The 14,968-nt window shown below is 31.8% G+C and overlaps 2 protein-coding genes across 2 annotated transcripts; one reads left to right on the plus strand and one right to left on the minus strand.

The window, feature by feature from the left end:
* Window positions 1–2,612: 2,612 nt before the first annotated feature.
* On the minus strand, window positions 2,613–5,965 carry LOC111376203 (indole-3-pyruvate monooxygenase YUCCA2-like). The gene is made up of 4 exons (XM_022999152.1): window positions 5,270–5,965; window positions 4,277–4,525; window positions 3,418–3,540; window positions 2,613–2,997 (listed from the first exon to the last, which is right to left on the minus strand). Exons 1-4 carry the CDS (start codon window positions 5,963–5,965, stop codon window positions 2,776–2,778), a joined length of 1,290 nt encoding a protein of 429 aa, XP_022854920.1. The 3' UTR covers window positions 2,613–2,775.
* Window positions 5,966–14,164: 8,199 nt separating this feature from the next.
* On the plus strand, window positions 14,165–14,968 carry LOC111376217. Its single transcript, XM_022999170.1, has 2 exons — window positions 14,165–14,395; window positions 14,723–14,968. Exons 1-2 carry the CDS (start codon window positions 14,165–14,167, stop codon window positions 14,966–14,968), a joined length of 477 nt encoding a protein of 158 aa, XP_022854938.1.

Here is a 14,968-nt window from a genome sequence, read left to right on the forward strand (position 1 = left end):
ATGGGGTGGGGGTGAGGTGCAGGAAGAAGGTGAAATTATTTTGGTGGTGCCTATAATTGCAATTTGTTTTTATTTTTCTTTTCTTTTTTAATTAAATAGGAAGGTATATTGGTCATTTTATGTTAAAAATTAGTTTAAACGACGTTCAGCGCAAAGAAATGTGAAAGGCAGAGGCGAAAATATCAAAAAATGAAAGGTATGAGCTTTTCCACAATAAATTTAAAAGGTATAGACGTTTTGTGTCAATTACCCTTATTTTCTTCTCATATTTTATTTTAAAAAAAAATTTATATGTCCATAACCAATTAATTTTTATTTAACAAAATTTTTTATATGTCTATAACAATCAATTTAGCACTTTGGATTGAAATTTGGGCATTTAGTATTTGGAGATCTTTTTAAGCATTGAATCTCTAAATAAAGAGTATCTTGTATTTAGAAAGTCTCTCTTAATTTGCATATGATCAATGCAAATTTAGAGTATCTAGATCTAGAGCTCTTTTGAGGCAATTATTTCGACTTTAATTTATAATCGTGCATATTTTGATTAGAGGATCTTGAATTATCAAGACAATATCGATGATGTGATTTTTTTCACAGGGCTTAATCATCTCCATCTCTGCTGATTGCAGTTTTTGATATCTTATAGTCCCTATTGCAGAAAATGGAATTTAAAGAGAACTTCGATTTGATATGATAATACTATGCATGTATAAATCCAACCTTTTTTCTTAAATCTATGAAGTACATTTTTTAACTTGCTTTACAATCCAATACTGTATAATCCACTATCATTGAATCGTGTATTGTTTGAAATCTGTGTTCCATATTAGTTAATGAAGTGGGCACATGCTTTTCCTTTCCCACTTGATCCTCATTACTTGTTCTCCAGGCCATCAATCCACATGCAAATTTACACTGAATATGCAAATCTTTTTGCCTTTTTTTTACCATCAAACTATTCGGTCATTTTCCCAAATTTGTATATAGCATATTAATCGAGTTTTATCTTGTGGAATATTTAGTAAGAGAGAATGTGTAGAGTTGGCAAGAACATTGTAACGATTTTCTTAAAGTGTTTCTTATAATATTGAAAATAATCTCTTTAACTATTATCTCCAATCTTTCTCTATTTCCTTGTAATATCCATCCTTCAAATGTTCAAACTCTATTAAAATAAATTCGAACTGAGTTATAACCTCACATTAGCACTTTTCAAAAGACCCCACTTAACTAAGTGGGATTTAATCATATAACAATAATTAACCACAATATAACTTGACATAATCCATTGCTTTATGCTAATCATGTCAAATCTGGGAAAATCACTGGAGATTATCATGTCAAGCAAATAGTAGATTTTCCTTTTTATTTGATTCATAGAAATTGATATTAACCTATCGGTATTGGATTGTATATTTCATTTCCCCAAGGAAAGTAGCGGCCAATTAAATTTTCTGACTCAAGAGAATCGATATAATTAAGAATATTTAATTAATAAAATCAGTTAAAGAAACATGTGATTAAATTTATCAATAGTACTATCAAAGTTATTGTATCAAATATAACCTAATTAGTAATAGTTTTTAGATATGGAAAAATAATAAAGTTTTCTCGTAGTTGTTGCATGGAAATCTTTGTGGGGTTGCAAAAGATGATCCTGTTTCATCTTTCTTTCATTAATTGGTTCAATGTAGATTTTAAGTACGTGAACTTTACTTTTTGCATTTTAAATTGATCTTTACGTCCCACTCCAATAGATCATGTAGTATCATTTGAATGGACATTTTACTTACATCAAAGTTCGTAATTAATTTTAATCATTTATATTATGGATTCACAATTTGTATCAATTTTTCAATAATACAATTCATCATCAACTTTTATTAAAATCTATTAAAATTTTAATTTTTAACTACATCAAATAAGATCTTAATCTTCTCATAGTCATATTGGCAATGTATGAGAACAATAAAGAAAAAGAATAATGCTATGTAACTCCACTGGGATTACTACCCTAGTCTAGATAACGTTAGATGATATGCTGAATGAAATGTAAAATTAAATAACTTATTTAATTCCACTTATCATTTAATGTAGTCACATTAACACCATCTAAATTGAGTTTGTAACCCAGCGGAGCTAAATAGTATTACTCAATAAAAATTCTAAATGCACTATAATTAGACTACTCTTGTCATTCCAAGTCACTTCTATGCATTTCCCAGACTCTACTTCATGTATAATATAATCTATATTTTGCATTTAATTAGCCAGATTGACTGAACAAATTGAGAACTTATCCGAAATTCGACTTGATTATAGGTTTATGTAATTAAAAATTGGGTTAAAATCCAGTCAATCAGCTGGGATATTGTGGATTACACTTTTATTTAAGAAAATGATTCATTCTTGGCATATACCATGCTGTGTTTTTAAGGATGTTTTTCACATACATACAACAAATGTAATAGTTTAATAGCTCAAATAAAAAAAAAATGTACCAAACATACCACAAATGTATATAAAAACTGTATAATACATATTAAAAATTAATCTATAGACTCTAATAAAAAAAATGCGTAGCAGAAAAGAATAATTCATGTCCAATGCTTTCAAAAAATAAAATAAAAAACCCTCACTACTCAAAATCATACCTCTAATGGTTAGAAAATATTGTCTGTGATTTTTATGTTAGAAGATTGAGGTCAACCCCACCCCACTCTAATTGGCTTCAATGAGTCAAAATCCTACTAATTCCTAGCACCAAAAAAACTATAATTTGAGTGAAGTTGCAGAAATTAGGGCAGCAGAAAGTTGTTTTGCTTCCGATTTAAAGCAAATTTCAATGTGTTGAGCAATTCTTTTAGCATCCATGGAAGCCCCCATAAGGCCGCGTTTGGTGAACCCCACTGCATATAGCCCACTTTCACCTTTCCAGCCATTTGGAAATGCTCTTTTTGGTAGCCCATCTTTCTGTGAAAACATCTCTTTTTCCTGCAAAGAAAATAATTTATCTTAAAACCCATTATTTCTTATTAGAATTGTTTAACTAGAGCGTGTCGTTAGTGACAAGACAGAATGGCATGAGAAAAAGAAGTGAAATCTTGTTTCTATGTAGTAGTAGTTATCTCAAATCAGATTTCTATGTAGTAGTAGTTATCTCAAATCTTGTCCACTATTGCGTAGCAAATATAAACCCGACAAATGTGTTTCTTTCTTTTTCTTTCTTTCTTTTTTTTTTTTTAAAATTCTATGAACTAAAAGTGCATGTTTAAAAGACAGAACAAAGCAAGAATGGACAATGTAATAAAAAAGATTTTAAAATCATCTTATTTTTTAATACTATTCAACCTTCAAGAGTGTTAAAAAATCAATAAGTAATGAGAAGAAAAAAGGGTCATTAAAGTTAGATACCTTTAGCCAAGATGGTACATTACTTCTGTAACCAGTTGCTAGGATAATTGCATCATAATTTTCTGTATTGCCATTTACAAACTCTACAGACTGATGCCTTACTCTCTGGATCCCAGGAAAAACCTGTAAATTAAGTAATAGAGAATAAAATTAATTTCTAGAGTGAATTAATTGGTATTCCTAAGTTCTCATTTGGCAACATGTTGTGATGAAAAAGAATGCCCGGACAAGAACAACCAACCAATCAAAGAATAATAATAATAATAATAATAATAATAATAATAATAATAATAATAATAATAATAATAATAATAATAATAATAATAATAATAATAATAATAATAATAATAATAATAATAATAATAATAATAATAATAATAATAATAATAATAATAATAATAATAATAATAATAATAATAATAATAATAATAATAATAATAATAATAATAATAATAATAATAATAATAATAATAATAATAATAATAATAATAAATAAATCTAATGCTAGTACTTAAACACAATAAAAAGGCGTTTTCCTTTTCTTGATTGTTGTCCAAAAAAAAAAACCCCTTTTAGCAAAGCAATATGTAATAATTGTTAAAGAGTATATTTATATGGAATCACAATTAACATTTATAACTAGAAAAGGTGATTCACAATGGAGGATAGTAGCTTATAATTACACAATGAAAAAGTGTCATTTTCCTATGATTGTTTGCTCAATCAAATAAGTGAATTTTGTATCATTGTAAAAGAGATATTACATCATGGGATCCGACAAACACTTGTAATTAACGAAGTTGACTAATAAAAAGAGATTTTATTTAGCAATTTGCATGGGTTGGAAAGTATTCACTACCTTGATGTTTCCACTTTTGATCTTGTCAAGTGTTCCAATATCCAACACTGGTGTCTTTCCAGACAGGATCTTTACCTGAAGAGGTCCCATTTGTGGCCTTTCAATGCCAAATTTAGCTGTGTCTCCTAGTATCAGCCTTGACACCACCAACAAGAATCTGTCTACAAGGCTCACTGGCAGCCACTTCAGTAGCCACATTGACAGCCCGAAAGTCGACTTTCCGAGCATCTCTCGTGGTAGAATGTGCACCTAGTATTATCAATGCAAACCACACGAAAAGAAAGTATAAGTCGGGAGTTCAAATATTAATATATTACTATGGTTAAGATTTTGTGAAAAGAAATTAAGTGAATTCATGCATATCTTAATGTGGAATTCATTGAGCAAGTTGGTTCAACATTAAAAAGATAGGACCCAACAAAAATAAATTAATCCAATGATGGGTTAATTGGTAAAATCATATGATCTGTAGTGAGCCATTTATACTCCATAAGCAAAGGAGTACTTGACAGTGAAACTAACCCATTAATTTTATGTGACATAAAACCCTAAATTTGAACAGTTATGAATAGCATCAAAATCTCTTCTAGATCTAAATAGAATTAATTAAAAAAAAAATTTAATCCAAATTGAAAAGATTAAAATCACGTCACACATATTTTTCGGAAAAATAAAAATCTAATCGTATGGTAAAATTTGTACGAAGAGAAAGGCTTAAGCATGAAGTTATATACAAAAGAAAAAAAAACACTTACAAGTTCCATCCACATAGATGCATTACTTTAAAAACACAGTGATTTTGTAAGGAAAATCCTCCAAATTTGAAACTAACAGAGAGTTGAAATAATATAGAGCCTTTTTCTTGTTAAAATGGAAATTTGGAAGCTCAAAGAACCCAAAAAAAACCCTAAAAATGTTTGTTTCTATTGAAAGAGAGAGATTCAGAGAGAGAGAGAGAGAGAGAGAGAGAGAGAGAGAGAGAGATAGTCTTACTGCATCTCTAACCACAAGAGAAGGAATAGCATTATGATTGCATAGATCCAAACAGACCTCCATTCCAGAGTTTCCACAGCCAACAACCAATATTTTTTTCCCTCTAAAAGCATCACCCCTCGTATACCTACTTGTATGCATTACAGTCCCTCCAAACTCGTCAATTCCTTCAATTTGTGGGACCATATCCTCAGCATTTTCGCCTGTCGCCACGATCAACCACCGACATACGTACTCATCAATCTCGTCGTCCTTCAACCCTACAGTCCATACTCGCCAGAATCCAAGACTCTGATCGTACTCGGCGCTAACTACAGTCGCGTTGAACACCGGCCTAATGTCGAACTTCTTCGCATAGGCTTCCAAGTATTGAATAAATTGTTGCTTACTAGGGTATGTCGGGAAGTCCTCAGGAAATGACATAAATGGCAGCTCACAAAATTGCTTAGGCAAATGAAGTCTAAGGCGATCATAAGTTTTTAGCTGCCATAAAGATGCTATGCAATTAGATCTCTCTAAAACCAAACTTGGCAAACCTTTTTCTTTTAAACAAGCTGATACAGCTAATCCCGACGGGCCAGCCCCGACGATTACCGGCCCCGGAATCCACACACATCTTCTCGTCCTCGTCTGATTAAGCCTGTTAAGAAAGGGATCATGAGCACTTTTGCCTTCTATTTCTCTCAAGTAATCCATGGACACTGCCAGTAAACTAGAGTAGTTAATATGTCTATATATAACTTCTATATCCAAATCCAACTGTATGTCTATGAATCTTGACTTCTCTCTCTCTACTTCATAGATTCAGTATTTGATCATGTGGTCAAAAGAACGTGTTTTTGATCCAGAAAATTTCCGAAAATTTAGGGATAAGTCTTTCTTCTCTATATATATCTGAAAACAAAACAACGTATTCAAAAATAAGGAAGTCCTTAACTGGTGGAATGTTTTAACAGAAATTCTTATCCACTAATGCGAATGAATTTTTCTTTTTTGAGTCTAACTGTCATGTGATTGGAGGTGGTACCGAAGTCTACGGGGATCAGCAAATCAGCATTCATTCAAGAAAAAAAAATTCTCGAAGTGATTTAAAGCATGTTTGATCGAAGAGTTAGAGAATGTTTGGCTAAGCCTAACATAAAAGTAGGTAATTACTATCTGAGAATTTTTGGCTTAGCTTAAAATAAAAGTAAGTATACCTAAAACAAACTTGTAAGCTTAACTAAACATGTCTGTAGATTTAAAGTAACTTTTGTTAAGTGAATAATCTCATTTAAGTTAAATATAAAAATATGAAGTAACAGGAGATCTACTCTTTCTAACAAGTTCAATATTTTAAGATCGGACTTCAAGCGATAATATAGTATCAAAGTTTATAATGTTCAAACGAGTAATTTGATACGTATAAAACTAAAACAAGCTATCAAATTTTAAGATTGATATTCACAAGCGAATCACCATCTTATATAATCTCATTTGATTAAATATAAAAATATAAATTAATATATAAAAAAATTAAACGACTCTTGACAATTTAACATTTTAAAATGAACTCCATGTTAGGGAAATTTACACCGATTATGTGCATATTATATTCACAAAAGCACACCGGTTATTTGCGTGAAATCTAAACGTAATTTCGACTTATCGAAATAAGATTTGAGAAGCAAAACATAAAAGTTACCGAATCTGAATGCATGAATATGGATTCATCCCTTTCGATTTTTGAACGAAAGCAAATTATTCTTTTGATCGAACCTTGCAACATAAATATGTAAACAATGTTAATCATTTCCCGAATCAAAATATAATCAAAAGAAATCAGAAAACTGTAGGAAGAAAGATGCAAGTGATGAATTTTTTTGTCGAGGCAAGTGTTTGAAGAAAGATGCAAGTAATGAATGCTCAATGCAATTGGTGTACCCAAAATCATGTTCATATGGTTCTATTTATAGATGTAGAAAGGGTGCAAATGAAGTAGTGTGGGTCAAAACATGCATACTTTAAAAAAGTTGCAACACTTAGCCAAAATCTGCATCCTTTCGAAAAGTTGCAACAGTTCATTTCTTCCAATTTTGGTCCGCAATTTCTCGTTCATCCGGAATTGGTTTCGAGATTTCAAATATACCATGACGATCTACTCGATGAGTAGAATAAGTTGGTCTATTTACTTTTATAATTTGACCATTGGATCAAGTCCGAATATTTGGTCGAAATTGATACGTAATCACACCTTTTCATTTTTCACTTTTACACACCTTTCCAATTTTTGGTTAATTATTTGAACCAATTCCAACACTCCAAACCTTAATAACTTGCTTTTTTCAAAACATGTCACACGTTTATTAAAAATTGACGTTGTGTCGAAGTTTATTAAAACGTGACGTTGTGTAGAATTTTTGTAACAAAAGTTTGTATTTTAGAAGGTATGATCTCACTTAAATTTGCTTCATTTAGGGTTTAGACAAACATGCTTTTAAGGAGAAATTCTTATTTATTGTTTTGTCTAATCGTGGATTCAATACTGCATATTAAACACGTTCTTGAGTACTAAACATGAACTAATACATTTTTTTCTTATTTTTTGTTGTTTTATTGCTCTTTTTTTTATTGTTTAGGGAAACTTGCACTTTTCGTCTTCAACATTTGCAATATGTTATTAATCTATCCTCATTTTTTTTTCCTTTTTTTTTTTTCCTAAAATTAGACATCCTCATCATATCAATTAATTGCAGATCACGCCCTGTGATAGATTTCGTTTACTTTGAATATTAAGGTCGTGTAAAAAGACAACTTCACTACTCACTTTAACTAAATAATAGAAGAAAAATAAAATAACAAAAATACATAAATAAGTAAATTTCACACAAGCCCTCAGAATAGGACAATAACAAAAAGACCACCTAGTCCCATTCATTTTCTTCCCTTCATAAATCACTGCCACTAACCACCTCCGTTTACAACCTTCGACGACTCCGCCTTCACTGTATGTTAATGATAACCTACCAATATACCAAATTGAGGTCCAATTTGACATGGATCTGGAACTGAATTTTTGCCTATAAATGGACATTTATAGGGTTTAAAAATTCGCAACAGAAATAGAGAAATTCTGAAAATTTATTTCTCTTTTTCAGATATCTTCTTGGTCTGTCCCGTATAGAATTTGATTTTTCATTTTTTGTTTAATTAAAAAAAGATGCTCACAGGCCGGTGTAGTCCCCAACTTTGGAGAATACTATAAAAGATTTGAAGTATCAAGTTCTCGAAATCAAAAACTGAAACTTCGTAATCTAGAAAACTATATGTTCGTGATTTAGATTCAATTCAACAATTGATCATCGAATTTGAGTAAATTTTTAATTTTATATTCCTTAATTATAAAATATACATAAACATCTAGTTACGATCATGAATTTTTGAACTAAATAAAATTTTATTTTTCGGATAATTCTTGTTCCACGTTCCCACAATGATCAGATGATCTATCTATAGCCCCCCTCCTCAATGGGAAAAGGTTAGAGATATTTTTACATCATTCAATTACTCTACTTTCTATTTTAAAGTCCAATTTTTTGGTTTTAAATGTTAGGTCCAATCTCAAAAATCACTAATCCAAAAAGCCAAACTTGTCAACTAAACACGTTTTATTTACTTTCTAAATAGTGAAATGAGTCGATTAATCAGTTACGAGGGACGTATTTGGTATGTTGAACGATACAAAACCTATAACCCACCACTCTTAATCATTTCAACTCGTACAAAATTCAATATAAATTATTCTTATAATCAACAAAATATGTCGAAATATTTCGTTAATATTGTAATTTTCATATTCTAGCAAGAGCCACCCTGCATTATATTAAAAACCCACATCTGTTAAACATTTTGATTATTAGTATCATTAATTATTCCCATTGACTCCTATTGGTGTGCACATACGTATAAATGTAAGTATTTTACATTATTTTCACTAGGCTCAATGGCTTCCTATCTGTCATTAATAATCCTCTTCCTCTTCACAGCATTCTTGTTGTTTATGGCCGTAACCAGCTTTATACATCGTTCAATTGTCTACGCCGTGGTGTGGTCCGTTGGGTTCGTTTTGTCCGTTATAGGCACGATTTATAGGTTGACGGAGGTTTGTGGAATTTCTTCTCGTCGGGAGAAAGACGTACAAGTTACAGGTACAAATGCGACATGAAAAGAAGATGTATCATTCAATTATTGTATTTTGAAGAAAGTTTTAAAAGAAAATTAAAAAAGAAAGAAATTGCCCGTGATGATTTCTTGCTTAGAAACCACTTCGTCCTTGTTTTCTCCATTCTTTTACTTGAATTGAAGGGTCATTTGATGTTAGAATAAAATATAATTTAAGGAGAAATGCAGTATAATTTGAGGTTGACCATGGGTTAGAAAGTCATTATTGGAGGTTTAGAAGGCTCGTAGCAATTTATGGTAGTTTAATTACTCAGTACATTTTCTATCTGATGATTTTCATTTTTTTCTTTTCTATACATGGTCGCGCTGTTTATATCAAATATAGTGCAAATTATATATGTATATATGGGTCATGCTACTTGTATACTTTCGTTGTACACAATGCCTTACACCCTCTCACATGAAGGAGACCCATGCATAATAAATTATATAAATTATATGTGGACTCAATACACAGTGTAATCCAATATATATTTGAAAATTTGGTGTCATAACGTGTATAGATCCAATTCACTTTATTCCTCTATTTTTGACTAATTAGTTTGATGAATGAAAAAAATAATAATAAAAAATACAGTAAGCTTGGCTAAAGTTTTAAATTTTCTAATATTTTTAAATATGTTATTGTGATTAAAGAATTTCACCCCTCCCGCCCCCCGCCCCCCCCAAATGTCACTATTTCTATAATTATAAGTAAAAACCACTACGTAAAATGAATATTTGAAGAATTCTTTGATTTCTATAATTATAAGTAAAAACCACTACATAAAATGAATATTTGAAGAATTCTTTGTGGTTATTTGCTGCCACGAGGACAGGTGATGAAAGTAAAACCTGAAATTTCCATTTCCCTTGTTGGGGCATATTTGCTTGTTTGGAAAAAAAAATTAAAATTTCATTATAATTTGCATGTCAAAGCCAAATATTAATTTAACTATATATTTAATATCTACAATTATTATCTACTAATTATTCACACGGTTTGTAAAATCCAATACTCCCATTACAATTTCTCCGAAACAAACAGTAAATTTGATGGGCCACATGAAATGAATCTCGGTTAATGATGGTGCATTTGTGTCTCGTTCAATATACTGGACTAGATGTTCAAGGAACGAGAGTACAACTTTTACTGGATGGCATTGAACAAATATTTTCTCATAAAATAAATATCAAGAAAATAATTTTTAATTGAAGGAAAATTATATTTATACCAAAAAAAATTCTTAATTACGCCACATTTTAATTTCAATGAAACATCAAACTCTTATCATGAATGTTCTATTAATTTACACATCTTGTCTTTTATGATGGGCTTCATTCAAAAACATTGTTAAGAGAGTATAAAAAGACTTATTTGTCTTTCATAATTTTAAATAACCAAAACAAACTACAAATATACAAGTTTGATAAAATATGTCTTCATATTTCTACACGTTAGTATAATATTTAGACAAAAATCGTCATCAAATACAATATGTGCTAATTAATCAAAAATTTTAATAATAGTAAAAATATGATGAAGGATTGAGGACATAAGTGCAAAAATGAGCAAATATTGAGGACGTTCTTTGAAATTAAAATTTCTTCAGATAATAAAAAAATTGCGATGCGACTAAAATTACATTATTTAAGGGGAAAGACAACTTTTCATTTCTCAAACTGTTTATCGTGGTGTGTCATAGAGACAAATTACGTACAGTGGTGGAAAAGATGAGGTTTTACATTGTTGGATCAATTTTTCTTCTACTTTGTTTACCTTATTCTAGTGTCAATAACATAAATATTTCACTTATGTTCAATCGAATTATTACAAATCAATTTAATTTCAATCAAAAATTCCATTCAATTCTATCATTTGAACTAACGGAGATCGAAGCTCACGGTCAATTAATTGTAGGCGTTATTTATTTCACTATAAGTGGAATTTGACCAGCTTATCTGAATTGAAATAAAAAATTAAAAGTATATTCATCTAATTAAAATCTTAAAGTATAATTACCGGAATCAACAAGATTGAATTAGCATACATGATTAACACATGGAAAAAGTATAATGGGGAAAATTCATATCTAAGGTGTATACTTAACACCATTTCACAATTGAGGTATAAAAAGTATATATTCAAATCTCAGGTATATATATATTCTGTTACGTATCTTTCCTATAATCCCGTCTAGTTTCCATCAATAAAAGGTCTCTACCGTCACAAAATTCTCATCAAAAATAAAACATCCAGAGTAATTTCAATCCAGACACTGTAGAACCCTAATTCATCAGGTAATTGTGCATTCGCCATTCAAATATGAAATGATTGATGTCATTGACATTGATATTTTCGTGTCACAAATTTGGAATCGGCTTGGAGAAATTGACGTTTTCGCATAACAGAAATCAATCCAAATATTGGTATGATTATTGCACTCCTTCCTTTTTTGCATTTAGCATCATCAAATAAGATCCGAATTTCTTCTGTACGCAAATTTCCAGCATCTGAGTCTATCGTGGCCACATATGTCTCAAATTCAATAATATTGTGCAGTGGGACATGAACAATATGCATGATATGTAACTTAATTGAGTGTGACCAGTCTTAGACAAGTGTAGCATCGATTGTGGATGTTTATGACCACTAAAACAAATGTGGCAGATTGTAACAATATCAATCATAAGATGTGAACAGCGTATGTGACCTTTCTGATTTACACTGGAAGACGAATAAACAGAGGATTCGTTGTGGTCGATTAAATATGACCTCTGGGAAAAAAATGTGACCTCCATTTGTTTTCGATTATCTGTAAGACATTATATTTGCACTGATCATACCCGTGTGTGACCTATTTCGATGTTTGACCAAAATATGATCCGATATTTGACCAAAATATGACCATTCGACACAACGGTATCCGTACGCATGTCACATATGTGAACGTGTAAGCGAATCGGAGAAGAGAATGAAACCAATTTTGTTCATGAGATGTGACCTGCATTTTTTAGTGTCATATGTGACTTCATGTTATTGCATAAATTCTTATATAAAACTGTATGCACAATATTAAATTAACCATCGAGAATGTGAGGATTTGAAGTTCAATTTTGCAGAAATGGTGTACTTGCACGTATGTTTGTTGCATGGATCTCAGTCAGCGTTGGCGTTGGTAGACCGTGGATGCAGTTATATAAACCTTGTAAGTACGATTATGTCAGAGTTCAGCTTGGATCCGACTAAGATAGCAGTATCATTGAAGTATATACTCAACAACGATTTGCTTGCAATCAGGATAAAAAATGACAGCAACGTGCTTGCATACATTCTGCTGAAAGAAGTCGATCGTGATCCAGCTAAATACCCATTAATCATTGACATAATTGATGCAGTAATAGAGTACCCGTCTGACATGGTCATAGATAATGCTTATCGTAATAGTGAGCTTTATACGTTACAGGATGTGGTCACAGAAATCTGCGAAACATCAAGTAAACATGTAGGTCACATTTGTGACAATGAAGTCACGATTGTTTCTATAGCAGATGCTATTTTGGTCGAAGAAGGAAGGATTTTTCGTGATAAGGATATTGTAAAATTGAGCCTATCCTTTTTTGCCATATGAAACATGTTTGAGTTTATGGTTGAACGATCCGACAAGAAAGAATATGTGATGAGGTGTTCTCAGGAAGGATGTACTTGGATATGCCGATCGTCAAAATGGGGTTAAACGAATCTATTTAAGATTCGAAAGATTGGTAGTCACACATTTGCATCAAATGTGGTGTTGGAGTCACACAGACAAGTATCAGCTACAGTTGTGTCATCTAGCATCAAGTACAAGTACACATCGGCTGGCACCATATACACACCAAAGGACATATGCAGTGATATGCTACATACTTTTGGAGTATATTTGAATTACTCAAAAGCTTGGAGATCCCGTGAACAAACATTGAAGATGATTAGGGGTAATCCAACGGAATATTCGGTAGGATACCAAGCTTCTTCTACATGGTTCGACAAAGAAATCCTGGTACGGTCACAGAGTTGGAGGTCGATAGTCACAATAGGTTCAAGTACTGTTTTATGGTACTCGGTGTATCAATACAGAGGTCGCAACATTGTAGGCCCGTAATTGTCGTTGACGGTACTTATTTGAATGGTCATTACGGAGGTACCCTATTCACAGCATGTACACAGGATGCAAATAATGACATATTTGTTCTTGCTTTTGAAGTAGGGGATAATGAGAACGACAAATCTTTGAGATGGTTTTTGGAGAAATTGAAGAATGCGTATGGGTATAGAGAAGGATTGTGTTTTGTATCGGACCATCATGGCAATATAAAGAAAGCAATAGAATAGGTGTATCCGAAGAGTTACCATGGTATCTGCTCGTACCATTTGCTGCAGAATCTAAAATCATATTATGGGAAATCAGGGCAAAATATTACGCAGACTTTCAAATCGGCTGTCCGCACTTACACATTAGAAGAATTTGAATACAACATGCAACAACCAGACGCAATGAATGCTAAGATTCGTGATTACCCGGTACTGTACTGACTACAGCACTCCATTATCACATGCAGTGAAGTGGTCACATATATCCTTTTATACTATTCTCATACTACAATATATTTTGGCAAGATGAAGTAGGCCCTGAAAAGTGGTCACGAATACATATGTCGGCAAACAGATACTTTACAATGACATCAAACACTGTAGAATCAGTAAACACGGTTACAAAGGCAGCTAAGAATTACCCCATTGTATTCTTGCTGGAGTCATTACGACAAACAGTACAAAATTGGTTCTGTAAACATAGAGACGAAGCGCATGGAACTTTCACGATGTTGACTAGCAAGTTCGAGAACGTCATGAGGAGAATGAGTTCAGAATTAAGGAACTTGAGGGTAACTTTCTTATGTATCCTAAAGTTTGTGTATGTGGACTAAACAGAAATATGCATGTGATTATATCATAGGTGTCTGTGGCATAGAATGTACGTATGTGCTTATGTGTCCAAATATTAATTGCACGTGATCACTAATTTACATATGTGACGCTATGTACTTTGTTTGTGGTGATAAATAATTTGTATGCTAATGCTAAACTTGTGACCTGAGTATGAAGTCATGTGACCTGAACACACCATTGTGCACTGAAATATGAATGTCTGTGACCTATTCTTTTTTGAGTTTAAACTGACACATAACATTGGTGCTACTACACTCTCACAGGTATCTCCTTCCAACCAAACAGTGTTCTCCGTGAGCGATGAAAGGACATTTGTTGTTGACATTGAGCAACGTACATGCACTTGCAGGATGATGCAGGTCGATCTGATGCCTTGTCCACATGCATTGGCTATAATTGCACATACAAAAAAGGATGCATATTCTTATTGTTCCTATTATTACACAAAGGATGCATATGTAAATGCTAACGAAAGTTCGGTATATCCTGTTGGAAATCCAGATGAATGA

Source organism: Olea europaea, unplaced genomic scaffold (genome assembly GCF_002742605.1).
Source record: "Olea europaea var. sylvestris unplaced genomic scaffold, O_europaea_v1 scaffold1471, whole genome shotgun sequence".
Lineage (NCBI taxonomy): Eukaryota > Viridiplantae > Streptophyta > Magnoliopsida > Lamiales > Oleaceae > Olea > Olea europaea.

Coding starts and splice junctions, on each gene's coding strand:
- LOC111376203 (XM_022999152.1), bottom strand. CDS start 5,965: ATGGATTACTTGAGAGAAATAGAAGGCAAAAGTGCTCATGATCCCTTT. Junction 4,526..5,269: donor CTCTTGTGGTTAGAGATGCA/GTAAGACTATCT, acceptor TGATAATACTAG/GTGCACATTCTACCACGAGA. Junction 2,998..3,417: donor ATGTACCATCTTGGCTAAAG/GTATCTAACTTT, acceptor TTTTCTTTGCAG/GAAAAAGAGATGTTTTCACA.
- LOC111376217 (XM_022999170.1), top strand. CDS start 14,165: ATGTCGGCAAACAGATACTTTACAATGACATCAAACACTGTAGAATCA. Junction 14,396..14,722: donor CAGAATTAAGGAACTTGAGG/GTAACTTTCTTA, acceptor ACACTCTCACAG/GTATCTCCTTCCAACCAAAC.